This window comes from Myxocyprinus asiaticus, chromosome 21 (assembly GCF_019703515.2).
Source record: "Myxocyprinus asiaticus isolate MX2 ecotype Aquarium Trade chromosome 21, UBuf_Myxa_2, whole genome shotgun sequence".
In the NCBI taxonomy this organism is placed as follows: domain Eukaryota; kingdom Metazoa; phylum Chordata; class Actinopteri; order Cypriniformes; family Catostomidae; genus Myxocyprinus; species Myxocyprinus asiaticus.
Window position 1 is genome coordinate 25,745,113 of NC_059364.1, and position 13,499 is coordinate 25,758,611.

Sequence of the window (13,499 nt, forward strand, 5' to 3'; positions counted from 1 at the left end):
TAAGGTTAATAAATCACACAAAGCCGTATTGCGATTTCAATCTTAATTCGATCAACCGTGCAACATTAATAGATATTAAACAGATGTCTCAGAAGTCAGTCTGCTGGTTTCAAAGTGTTTTGGATGGTTTCCAAAGCATTTCCCTCATCGTGTAGCCTATAGGTAAGACCCACTGTTACAATTGTCCCATCCATTTATGGTGTTTTTTTCTGCATTAACATGAGAACGATAAAAATACAAATGAAATATTACATGTTCTTCAGAGTGCCAACCCTTCTAGATATGGTGGCTATTATTATATCAAGATTGTGCTTTGAATTCATAGTTTTTACAAAGTGTATTATTAATTAATTAATAAACCATAGGGTTTTCATATCTGTGTTTTCATGCCTATTACCGAAATGCCAGTAATTTAATTTGATCAATAATTGGCACATACATCGGTGTATCTCTACAGGTATACTTCCACACACACAAAGACCATTACCAAAAAGGCTTTCCACTGATTTGTTTAGTTCACACAGTCATTTGTTTTATTTGATGGATTTGAAAGACTTGCACACAGATGCAATGATGTTCTCAACAAGCATCAATATATAAGCCAACAATGCGATACAAGAGAGAGAACTTAAATGGCGGCAACATTCCTTTGAAAATAAAAATATACCACAAACTGAGCAACTATCTTGAAACTGTAAATCTTTCATAGTGGTGACACAGAAAAAGCCACTCAATTCTAACTAACATTCATCATCACCTTTTCTGCCTTTCCCTCTTACATGCTTTGACTTAATTGTAACTTAAGTACTACATTCTTTCTGTATAGCCTGTCTATGCCACCTGTCTAATTCTCTCTGTCTTGAAGCACTTATTGTGGCACATTAAGTATTTGTGCCGACAGGCCATGGTGCCAGTTTTTCAGTTTAGCAAAACGAGGGCCTTTGGCTTCAGATTCAAACTTTTCCCTGTGACATCAAGAGAGATATACAGGAAAAAAGAGGGAAGGAAGGAGAGAGAAAAGAGAGGGTGGAGAAATGGGTTAGGGAATATGGCCTTCACTCCCCTGGCAAGTGTATTAATGTTTGTGGCTTTCTGAAGGTGTTCCAAAATTTACATGTAACATATGCATTCAGTCCAAGCCTAGTATAATCTGAGGTCATACTTTACATTGCATTGTGTCAAAAATGTAAATGACAGTATGAAATTAAATGTGAGCTAGAGCTAGAAAGGAAAAAAGAAACTTGATGTAAGTACTACAGTCCAGGGGTGTAAAGTACTTAAGTAACTGTACCTCATTATTATACTTTTAGGAATTTGTGACTTTCTATGTATTGTGAATTTATGAATACTGAAACAAAATATTTAGCAAATAGTACTTACTCAATTCCATTTCCGAGGGGAAAAAAAATATACCTTTTACTCCTGCTAACAGTTGAATGTATTTTGCAGGTCATTTAAAAAAATTTGACCCAAACATATTTTGTACCTAAACCATAAATTAAGTATAAGTTCTCTGTACTTTTAACACCTCTTCTACAGACTATTGTGAATAAAGTGCTGCATTACTGTAAATCAGGGGTGTCAAACTCAGTTCCTGGAGGGCCGCAGCCCTGCAGAGTTTAGTTCCAGCCCTGCTCTAAAATGCCTCCTTGTAATCTTCAAGCACTCCTGAAGACCTTGATTAGCTGCTTCAGGTGTGTTTAATTAAGGTTGGAGCTAAACTCTGCTGGACTGTGGCCCTTCAGGAACCGAGTTTGACTACCCTGCTGTAAATCAATGTCAAAACTTGGTATTAGCCTGTGTGTGTGTGTGTGTGTGTGAAGTTTAGCACAGAAAGTGGTGTGAGATTAGGGGGTTTGTTTGGGGAACTCTGATCAAATGTCAGCTTTATTGATCAGCCTTTCAGGCTTTAAGAGTAAGAGAGCTGGCTTTCAGCACAGGTCAAATATGTGGCCACCAGATGCTGCTGGTAGATGCCTACCTTGATCTTCTCAGAGCATCCACATCAGGGTCTTGCACTGTAGAGGAGAAGAAAAGATAGGAGAGAAAAGGTCAGAGGATAGATCTAGCTATTTTTCAGAATCAAGTCAAAATCTATATTAAAACAAAAGAAATTGACAAAAGCAAGCCAGATGTATCCATGCATCTTAGCAAGCATTCCTGAATAATGCATACTGTTCAAAAATAACCTTTATCTGTTTAGTGTATATAGCAGGCACACTTACTGTATTCAGTACCAGTAATGTGGGCAAGGATGCGGAAGGACTTGGACTGCAGCTGGGCGGCTCTGAGAGCCCAATCAGAGGGCTCCATTTCATTGGCCTCCCTGGGGATGACGGCCTGATACACTGGGGAAGCACTGTCTATAACACGGTCTTTAACTGGCAGATTACTGCAACCACAGAAAGAGCCGTACTGGTGAAATATATAATTTCTTATCAACATGACTGGGAACGTTATCTAAAGTGTTTCAGTTTGTAACCCCATAATGTGTATAATTTTTTTAATGTTATTTTTAGGTTAATATTTTATAGGTTAAGATCTGGGATGCAATTTTACCCCCATTCTGACTAATTTACTGCCATTATTACTATGTCCAGGGTTGTGAGGGTTACTTTTGAAATGTATTCTACTACAGATTACAGAATACATGCTGTAAAATGTAATTTGTAACGTATTCCATTAGATTACTCAAGGTCAGTAACGTATTCTAAATACTTTGGATTACTTCTTCAGCACTGGTAGATTTTTTTCACTTGTTTTGACTATAAAAACTCTGCCAGTACAGTAAGACAAAATACACATTAAAAATACATTCTCTGAAAAACCTAAATATCTTATGCAGTGCTGTTTCTAAAACAAGATAAATCAAATTGATCTTGTTTTTAAGGATTTTTAGATATTTTTACAGGAAAACAATACAAAAATTATTATCAAGAATATGATTTTTGCCCTAATATCAAAGGTCTTACTAGAAGAAAAGAAATTATGATCCAACACAAAAATATGATCATTCCTGGTAACACGTGCATGTAAAATGGCTAGAAATAGCATTTTAGCTTAGCGTAAAGCTGACAATTTACACAAGGTTTATTTCTATTTCTTCTGCTCCAAACTTACTTCAAACTTACTTCTCTGTCTGCTCGTATGAATGTAACACATCATAAGAAAGTGTTTCACTGCTGTTCAAATGCACTTTGATCACATCATTTATATGTATAAATGTTTTCCATCTGAAAGGACTAAATATTAAATGAAACAAATGACAATAAAATGCAAAGTAATCTCTTCAGTAATCAAAATACTTTTGAATGTAACTGTATTCTAATTACCAATTATTTAAATTGTAACTGTAGTGGAATACAGTAACAATTGTAACTGTAGTGGAACACTTTTACTTATATTTTGTATTTTAAATATGTATTCCCATTACATGTATTCCACTACTCTCCAACCCTGACTATGTCAAATACTTTATGATGTATTGCATAACAATTGTTTGTCTCAATTTTATCTAACTTTTTTTTACTAACTTTTATGCCATCCCAGATGTGTATGACTTTCTTTCTTCTGCAGAAAACAAACAAAGACTTTTAGAAGAATAACTCAGCTCTGTAGGTCCTTTTAATGCAAGTGAATGGTGACCAGATCTTTCAAGCCCCTAAAATCACAAAGGCAGCATAAAAGTAATCAATACGTCTCCAGTGGTTTAATATACTGTATGCCTTCTGAAGCGATGTAATCAATTTGGTTGAGAAACAGATTAATATTTCAATCCCTTTTTACTATAAATCTACACTTTAACTTTCGGAATGTGAAATTTAAAGTGGAGATTTATAGTAAAAAAAGGATTTATCTGTTTCTCACCCACACCTATCTCATCACTTCTGAAGACTTAGATTTAACCACTGGAGTCGTTTTGATTACTTTTATGCTGCCTTTGTGATTTTGGGAGCTTGAAAGGTCTGGTCATAGGCGTTATTTTAGGAAGCGATGATAAGGACCCTATCAACTTTCAGAAAATCAAAAATGTCACGACCAACATTTGGACAATTTTACCACACAGAAAATAATTTAACTTTATACTATGTTTTTATTTTCTATTAAAGGTCCTTAGTATAATTACTGATGTGTAAATTATTGTCCTACCTCTTCTAAAGCAGCACACAAATGGTGTTGTCACGTGGCATCTGTTACTTTTCTTGCTGTTCAGGATGCACCAGTCACAGTCGTTTGTAGGATGTTTTTTATTTTTATTATTTTCTGGAGATTACGTGGGCGGATTTCCATTAGTATCTTGAAATTAGTAGATTTAAAGAAGCATACTTTTCGTGTACAATATGTTTCCTGTCAAAAAGTAATAAATGTCAGTTTTGAATGCAGCCCAATAGACGATTCTGCTTTTTCGGCAAGCAAGCACCCTCTTCAGGAAGACACCTTAAAAATTGAACAATTGTGTCAGACCAGCAGGATTTTAAGATGCTGATATAACTCCCAATAAATGTTTCATTTTGCACATTGGAGAAGAGCATCGGGATTAGAAAATAATGTTTTGTCAATAAAATAAGGTTTTTGTTATAAAAAAAAAAAAACGAATTAATTGTAGGCTAAGCCTAAAGCCTACTTTGTTCAGGAGGCCTACATTTGCTAAAAATGGTGCAGAAAGTGGGGGAAAATCTCAATGTTCTATTGTTCCATTCTACCCATCATTTGTTCATCTTGTGATGTCATTTTGCCCATGTAAATTGTTAATTTAGCCTACACTTTGTTTAGATTTACATTTTTTTAATGCTGGATAATACATTTTACAGACTGTCACTTTATGTCCCTTGGATATTATTTATCAAGGTAAATATTCTTGAAAAATATAACATTTGATTTTGACCCATTAACATTAGGTTTACCCCATAATTCTGCATATTATCCAAGTTTATCACATATCACATTTTCCCTCCTAACCGTGCAGTGGTCAGTTCTTAATTTGTTTATTCTTTAGAAATTATTAAAACAAAAGGCTAATATTTAACATGGTGGGGCAGAGAAATACTGTAAGAAATTATAGGCCTTCTTGTTATTTTACATTGTTATTTTGCCTATATTTCTGATTTTCTTACATTTTCTTAATACCAACTTTTTGAATATTATCCTTGCTTTATGTCCCTACCAACTTTCAAACCAAACCTACGCCCTTGGGTCTGGTCACTATTCACTTGCATTGTACAGACCAACAGAGCTGAAATATTCTTCTAAAAGTTTTCATTTGTGTTCTGCAGAAGAAAGAAAGTCATACACATCTGGGATGGCATGAGGGTGGGCAAATGATGAGAGAATTTCCATTTTTGGGTGAACTTTAACTTTATCACTAATTTATTTAGGTAAATATACAGTATATAAATATGCAATATACTTCATACATATGCTAATAAACAGCAAAGAAGCATGGGCATTTTAAAGGGCAGAAACTTGCTTATTACTACAAAATGCACTTATCTAGAACAAAGAATATTTTGTACACATAGCCTATATCTCTTACCCAGAAGAATGACAGCGTAGTAAAGAGCTTTCAGAAAACTGTCTGTTGACATCTACAACTGAATCACTGATACATAGCAGACCCTCCTTCTGTAAACCTCACCCTTTTAAAAAAGTTTCCACCAAACTACAAAATTGACACCCAAGACTCTCAAAGTTATCCTTGCAGCAAGATCAAGTATGGAGCCATTGTCATGTTGGAGGGGCATTTGAAGGGTTAGGAACGAGGCAAAACGAAAGGTACAGTCTGTGTCAGTTTGAACAGATGGAGTATGTGATGTCATCATTGCATTTGGCTAAATTAAAATGCAAATCCAGATACAGTGGCCCAAAAAGTATTAAGAAACGTTTGGACACTTAAGGCACACTTTAAAATGTGTTAATCTAAAATGCCTTTAAAATGCCCTAATGCATTGCATCAGGGCCATAACCGCCACAGACAATGACGAGGACAGACTGCATATACAGATGAGTAATCTACTGTTATGGGTTTTTCAATGTGAACTACTACATTTCGTACCCACAATCTTGAATGTCCGGTTACAGTATTGTGTTGCATTAGTGGTATTTGCAAACAAATGATGCAAGACCTTTTTTCAGAACTAAATTTTTCCTAGCCATTACCTTTAACTACTTTAACAGATGTCAGTGTCATTTTAGTGGATGTATGACGTTCTCCTCAGTTTGCACAGGTGTCCTAGCAAAGCAACAACAGGTGCAGTTCATTACATTAACTATGAACATGCTCCACTAACGTTTGACAGCCAGAAAATGTCCAAATACTTTTTGTCTTAATTTTGAACAATATCATTCTTTTTACTTGAAAAGTATTTGTGCTGTACGGCTTGAAAACAAATGCCACTTGCTTTAATATTTTAATAAAGAATCTAACACAATCATACATTTTTTAATTGTGACTTAAGTGTTCAAATATTTTTTGGCAGGGCCATCGTCGGGGAAAACAACTGGGAACATTTTTGTGCCCTGGAGGACTCACTAAGGTCCTCTTTGGCCCCACGAATATTAGTGACAGCCCTGCCTTTTGGGACCACTGTATTTCAAACATTACTGAAGTGTAAAACAGTCTCTTCTCATGCACAACAAATGTCAGGTGCATTGCAGAACTTCAGATTCTGTGAAGAACATAGATCATATTAGAAAAGGGTTGCAGTGTGTGACAGAGGAAAATACAGAATGAGAGCGACAGAGGTAAAAAGAAAAGGCTCGTATCAAACATGGATCAGGCTACTTACGATAGGGTAGAGCCAGAAAGCGCTTCATTGCTGCCAGGCAGGGTCATTAGGATTGGGCAAGGCATGGACGGGACAGGGTATGTGATGTACAGTGTGACGGACAGATGAAGTGATGGATAGATAGATGATTGGATGGATGGAATGGAGTGAGAGAGCAATAATTAGATAAAGCTTCCACATTATGCACCAGAGAGTGGCTTCTGACACTACACTGAAATAAGTATAGAGAATAGATAAGCAGGAGCATAGAGTGGCTCCTTTCATTTACATTATAAACCATACAAATACCACAGATCACAAGAATCACTGTTGACAACAATAACAACACACATTAAAATATGTAGATCACAGCTCAAATTCAATCCCAGTGAGAAAACAGGAGCAAAAATGTGCACAAATACAGTGCACAAAGCCCACAAGGGTAAAGATGATTGAGATCTGCTATTAAAACAGACAGCATGCCAATAAACCACGACCCTTAACTTCTCCAACTGACAATTTCCATCATTTTAACCACAACAAAAGCACACAAAAAAATCTGGCTGGCTTCGCAGAAATTAAATATTACATTTACTAATATTAAGGGCTTTGAGAAGTTTGCTCACTGCCTTTCTCTGCCCTCTGTGTGCATTCAGAGAACATGTACACATCATACAACATTTTACACCACTACTGGATCACAGAAACAATAATGCTAGAGACAATATCCAGACTATCATCAGACATCCTTGGGAAATCTTTAGCCTCTGCAGCATTGAGCAGATAGCGCTGGCCTAGTTAAGCATGGCTGTTTGGCTATATGGCAAAGACGTTCATGCAGGTCATGTGGCAAGGGAGAAGACACAGTTAGGTGCAGGAGATCTTACCCAGACAGCTCGCTACCCCTGGCCTGGGACTGACCAGCAATGGCATCCATGATAGCATCCTGGGAGTACATGCTGATTGGAGTGTTGTACTGGGCATGGATAATGGTGGCCTTGCCTCCAGGCCCCTTCACCTCAATGGGCTTGTGGGTGGAAAGGGCAGTGTCCTTCAGAGCTATGGGGTTGAAGCTGGGCAGGTACTCATTGCTGTGCCAGTGAGGGAATGAGTAAGGGTAAGGTAAGTGTAAGGGATGAGTATTGGGAGAAGAGAGAATAGAGAGAGATTGAAAAAGGGATAGAGAGATAAATGGGGAAGGGGGGGGGGGGTTGAAGGTTTATTCAGGAGTGAAAGGTGAGACAGGTGTTGTAGGTGAGACAAACTAAATTAATTATAGTATGATAATAACTAAATAGAAACACAAAATAGGCTAAATAAAGGCTCAATGTATTTTAAAGGTAATCAACACAACCATTATGCAACACAACAAACACACATTTTACACAGCACAGGTTACTTCTGCACGCATCATGACACATAAAACGATTTGCATTACTACAGCATGCAGTAGAACATAACACATTGGGCCTTATTCATGAAACATAAGCAGAACAAATTTGTGCATGAATGCATTCTTATGGAAATTGTCCCATTGAATTTAATTGAATTTTTGATTTACACACAAATTTGTTTGGCTCGTGTTTCATGAATAAGGCCCACTGTGTTTACAGTATATTAACAGAGACTTGTCCAAAGAGGACCAAATAATTTGTGTATCCACATAACTATAGCTAAAACATTCTCTACACATTAAACATGAGTTCTAAGAAAAACATATAGACATTGAGCCAAAGCAAACCTATAGCCACCCTTAACACACACTACAACACAGTACTAGCTGGGATTATTATATAAGGACAGGCCCAGATGGAATCTGGGGACTTTTTCCTTGTATTATCTATACTGATTTGGGTTAAATCAGTGTAGTTCTACAGAACTGATTAGGAAACACTTTACAATAATGTTCCATGAACTGACAATGAACAATACTTAAGCCTTTATTTATTTTAGTTAACGTTAATTTCAACATATTAAAATAATTTTAAACATCTTAAAATCAAAAGTTGCATTTTTTATTTTGTATTAACTAACATTAACAAAGATTAATAAATGATGTAAAAAATATATTGATAATTGGTTGTTCATGATACGTAATGCACTGACTAATATTAATGAATGGAACACAATTGTAAAGTGTTACCATTGATTTAAACATGCTAAAATGTGCTAAAAGGAGCTGAGAGCATAATGTAATTAGCTAAAATATCTAATTCACAAATACGGAAGGTTACGTCGAGCTTTGTGAACGACAGGCATTCCAATTCTGCGGAAATCTGCACAGCCTTCAGTAGAGTTCTATTAGTGCAGATTCCGTGTGGACCTGCTTACCGATCCGGGCTCATTGGCACGTATTCGGTTTCTTTTTCCATCGTAGTGTTCAGTATTAGAATGGACTGGACTTGGAAAGTGACTAATCAAGAGTCGCCACCTCCTACGTTAGCTACAGCTACCGGAACCGTTACTCACTGTGCTCAGAACCATTCGGCTCAGTGGAGGAAAGCGTCTTATTTTTCAAAGAAGAGTTTATATACATCCAGCACTCAAAGAGTAAGTCAGCTAATCATATACGTTTCTCTGTGTTGTAGTATGGATTTACATTAAGCATAAGTTCACCATTAAAGCAAGCTTTGATTGCACAGGAAGACAAATCTCACTAACCACACTTAATTGTTGATAACACACCAAAAAGGCAGTTCCAAACAATTCCATGCACGTATACCACACAGAGCATTTAAATGTTATGCCAGGAAGCTGTTACTAACTTGACAGGAGTGTTGGTAATAACCTACAATGGCAGATGGAAACAGAAAGAATTTACAATTTAATATGGAGGGGTTCTGCCAGTGAAAGTTCTTCATTATGTGGAACTTCTTTGATATTTAAAGGTTTGTAATTTTAAAAAAGTATGTAATTTCTGCACCACAATTTGCACCAAAACAATGACTGATTTCAAACAATTTTCCCAATCAGGTCTGCCATTTTTAGGACCAGGGCATCAAGGTTTTGCACTCTACAGATATTATAGACCTCATTGGTTTGGACAAACTGGTATTTCTACCCTAAATTTTCCATAATTGGTTTAGCCAATGTTGTTATGTCTAGACTAGTCGTGCTGCTAAAAAAAACAAAAACGGATTGCAATTCTATTTGGTGCCACAAGTGGAAATTACAAACTTCACCTTTAAGGAAAAGGAAAAATGTTTGTGTGTTTGATTGTGTATGTGTGTGTGGTTGGGGTGAATGCAATATATAACGTGCTTGTGCACACACAGTAGGTAGCCTGTCAAAAAGGCTAATTAATATATAACTGCACATAAGTGCCCACATTAATGTGACTCGTTTCATTGGCAACATACGATGGAAGAGAAATATGTCTTCATTTGAGTGCCTACTTGTAAAGAAGTAACAGGAGGGTGTGAGGGGGATGTATCAGTGTAGCAGCGTAGTTAGGAAACTGAACCCTGACATTCCATGACTTTTTATAGAGAGAAGTGCAACAGGTGTTCTCTCACCCCGTCTCTATGGTAAAAGTTTAACTGTATCAGTCAATGGCCTGAGATTTCCTCTGTGCTGTAGCACACATTATGAGGAAGAGGGTAAACTGAGAGGGTACAGAAAACTGTCAGCCATTTCTTTATCCACAACAGCACTGCCAAAATCCACTGCATTGAGATGACATGGCAGAACGCAGCAGAAAGTGTTTTGTTATGCATATTTTTCCCCCTGAGTATTATTAGAGGCGGGCATTATGTCTGGCAATCACATAAATTGAACCCTCTGATGAATGCATTATCTGGTATAACCTGAACACTGTACCTGAAGGAGGGCTGCCATTGGAACAACTAAAGCCTCAGCTCAAATTTGCCATCTTGCACATTCCTTCAGGAGCCTTAACTAGATCCTCCTTTGCTCTACTATTGCCACTGTGGAATGGGGTCACTGTAACAGATGTAACCTCTCTTTTCTGAATGCTGCATAGCCGCTGTCATTCCTCTGTCAAAGAGGGACGTTAGCAACCAGGTGGGGCTGAACCATGCCTCCCATATACATTGGGGTTTCCCTGACTGACCTTTCTGATGTCAAAATTTAGTCTAAAGGCTAAAACATATTTTTAAATTTCATGACAATGTCTGATTGAAAATGCATCTTCCACTGGTTCACAAACAGTCAGTCTCTAGTGAAAACTAAAAACTTTAGGGTTTTAAGGCACTATTCATAAACATGAGCAAAACAAATTTCTGTGTAAATCATTTGGAAAGATTCTGCTCTTTCATAAATGCACTGAATAGATAATTTTTGAAAAAGTATTTTTTTTTTCCAGTAAAAAATAACTTACATTTACATTTGAATTTACTTGAGAAGCATAAAAATACTCAAACTTGTTTTCAGAGAATATAACATTTTATTTTATTTTGACAACATCGAAAAATATTCTAGACGCTTTCTTATTTTTAAAGAATAAAACTAACAAAATGTAATGATGTTTATTGTTTAAAAAATGTCAATGGGGTAAGATCAATTCAATATACTGTATATTCTTTAAAAACAAGTCTTATTATCACACACAATTTTGCTTCTTATGAACTTTTAACTGGAAAACAAGACAAAAATACAGATCAAACATTTTTTACTTCACTTAATCTTTTTGAACAGGGATAGTTAAGGTGTACCACACCTGGCTGCTAGCATCAAATCTAGCTCTATGCATGATTACATACCCACTAGGAATGTCTGACCCCAAGCTCTTAGCCCTCTCCTGTAGCATGGCCATCTCTCTCAGTGTCTCGGCAGAGTACAGACCAATAGGGGAGTTATACTGCTGACCTTTTTGCATGGGGGTGGATTTGTCCCTGGGAGAAGGAGACTGCCTTTGAGTAGGCAACACAGCCTCTCCACTACTGCTCACCACTATGCTATAGGTCTGGTTGGTGTGATTGCTTGAGTAGCTGGAGTTTGTTTGAGTAGAAGTTGAGAGACCCCCATTAATTTGCACAGGCTGATCCTTAAAGGGAGGCATATATGTGTGTAGACAGGGTTGAAAAGGAGAGAACAGACGGAGCTAGTCAAAAGAGAGCCAAGAATGATTTAACAAGTTTAAAAATTAACTGAAATACTAATGATTTGATCAGTACTTATTTGAAATTTAAAGGGATAGTTCACCCACAAAATAAAAATTCAAATTTACTCATGTAATTTTTTTGGGTGAACTATTCCTTTAGTTCTGAAATGCAGAATATAATGCATGTATGTACTAAGTACCTCTGACAAAAAGGTTTTAATGATATGCTCTCTTTCTTTTGCGTGATTCTTAAGCAAAACTCAATGAAAATTTACTTTTTTAATGCTGATTTAAAACCACTAGGGGGCATCATAAGACTTTTTACAAGTAGCAGAAAACTTAAAGGGGTCATGACATCCTCTTTTTTAATAATTGTATTATCTTCTCTTTTTTCCCAACAAACAGTCATAATTTAGTCGTATATAATAATTTTCCACCCTGTCTCTGGCCCTCTGTCTGAAACATTCGGTTTTAAGCTGCCTGGCCCTTTAAGACTTCAATGTAAACACCCACTGTTGTGATTGGCTAACATCGTACAGCGCTTCCAATACAGCTATATTTGAAATAAAATCCGAAGAAAATGAACCAACTCCACACAACATTAAAACTACATTTCAGGGTTAACACATAATGTATACCCAACACATTTAATCTTTATGTATCTAACCATTCACAGCATAAACTATAAAACATTCATGTTATGTGAAATATTCATGAATTAAATTGGTTACTTACAGTTTTTTGTACAATAGTTCAATTTTAACTGCCCCCTCTTTCAATAACAGTCCTTTGCAAAGCTTGAATCATATTGTGACTGTTTCACAAGCAATTCACAATGAAATCTTCTGAATACACAAATGTAATTCAATCCACGTTGACGTTGGGTGCTTCAACCGGATTCAACAGGCCAAAGCAGAAACGCTGGTTTTCACATCTCACATTTTCCCAGTTTTTTTACACACGGAAGAGCATGTTTTTCTCCCAGTCAGTGGCAGCAGCAGAATGAGACAAGTTTTTTGCCTCTTTTAAAATGCGGCGCACATTGCAGGTGTTGTGTGGAATCGCATCAAAACGATAAAAGGCGTCCATCGAGTGTATGTTTACAAAAGACCAACAACTAAATATAGCACAGATGGGTGCAACAACGGTTCAGGACGCCTTGAAAACAGCACAACAGCAAGACAGTGCAGCTGAATGAAACAAAATGGGGGATCCATTTTAGAGTTATAACTTGACATCACGTGTTTTAAAAGCGGCGCGAGATGTTTGATAACAGTACATGCCGTTCGCCTAGTGCACGTTTATGTTGAAAACATTTAAATCCAGACAGGCACTTGAAGGTGTCCTGTGTATGTCCACTTAAAATGAATCTCGCATGACAGGCCCAATCTCTCTTCCTTCAGTGACTGACGAGCACCAGTGGGCAGGGCCAATGGTGCAATGATGGAAAAATAGGCATTGCATATGCAGATATATTTGGTCCTTGTGAAGTCACAAGTTCCACAAATTCCAAACGAGCCATTTTTGCAGCTTGGTTTAAATTAAGGCTCTTTTTCTATAAGGGAGGACGTTTTCAGTTTTGAAACTTATAGTATGTTTTTATAGTAAAATGACCTCTTATACTGTGTCAAAATATCAAGGAAAATTAGATTTTCTCATGTCATGACCCCTTT

At 36.7% G+C, this 13,499-nt stretch overlaps 1 protein-coding gene across 1 annotated transcript in view; it reads right to left on the reverse strand.

Annotated features, from left to right (window-relative positions):
• LOC127411711 (LIM domain-binding protein 3-like) overlaps window positions 1–13,499 on the reverse strand; it is a 55,146-nt gene that overhangs the window by 18,129 nt on the left and 23,518 nt on the right. The window contains exons 4-8 of the mRNA XM_051647407.1: window positions 9,530–9,552; window positions 7,652–7,855; window positions 2,226–2,392; window positions 1,982–2,018; window positions 873–965 (exon numbers count right to left, since the gene is read on the reverse strand). Coding sequence (XP_051503367.1) covers window positions 873–965; window positions 1,982–2,018; window positions 2,226–2,392; window positions 7,652–7,855; window positions 9,530–9,552 — 524 coding nt within the window. The remainder of the gene's footprint in view (window positions 1–872; window positions 966–1,981; window positions 2,019–2,225; window positions 2,393–7,651; window positions 7,856–9,529; window positions 9,553–13,499) is intronic.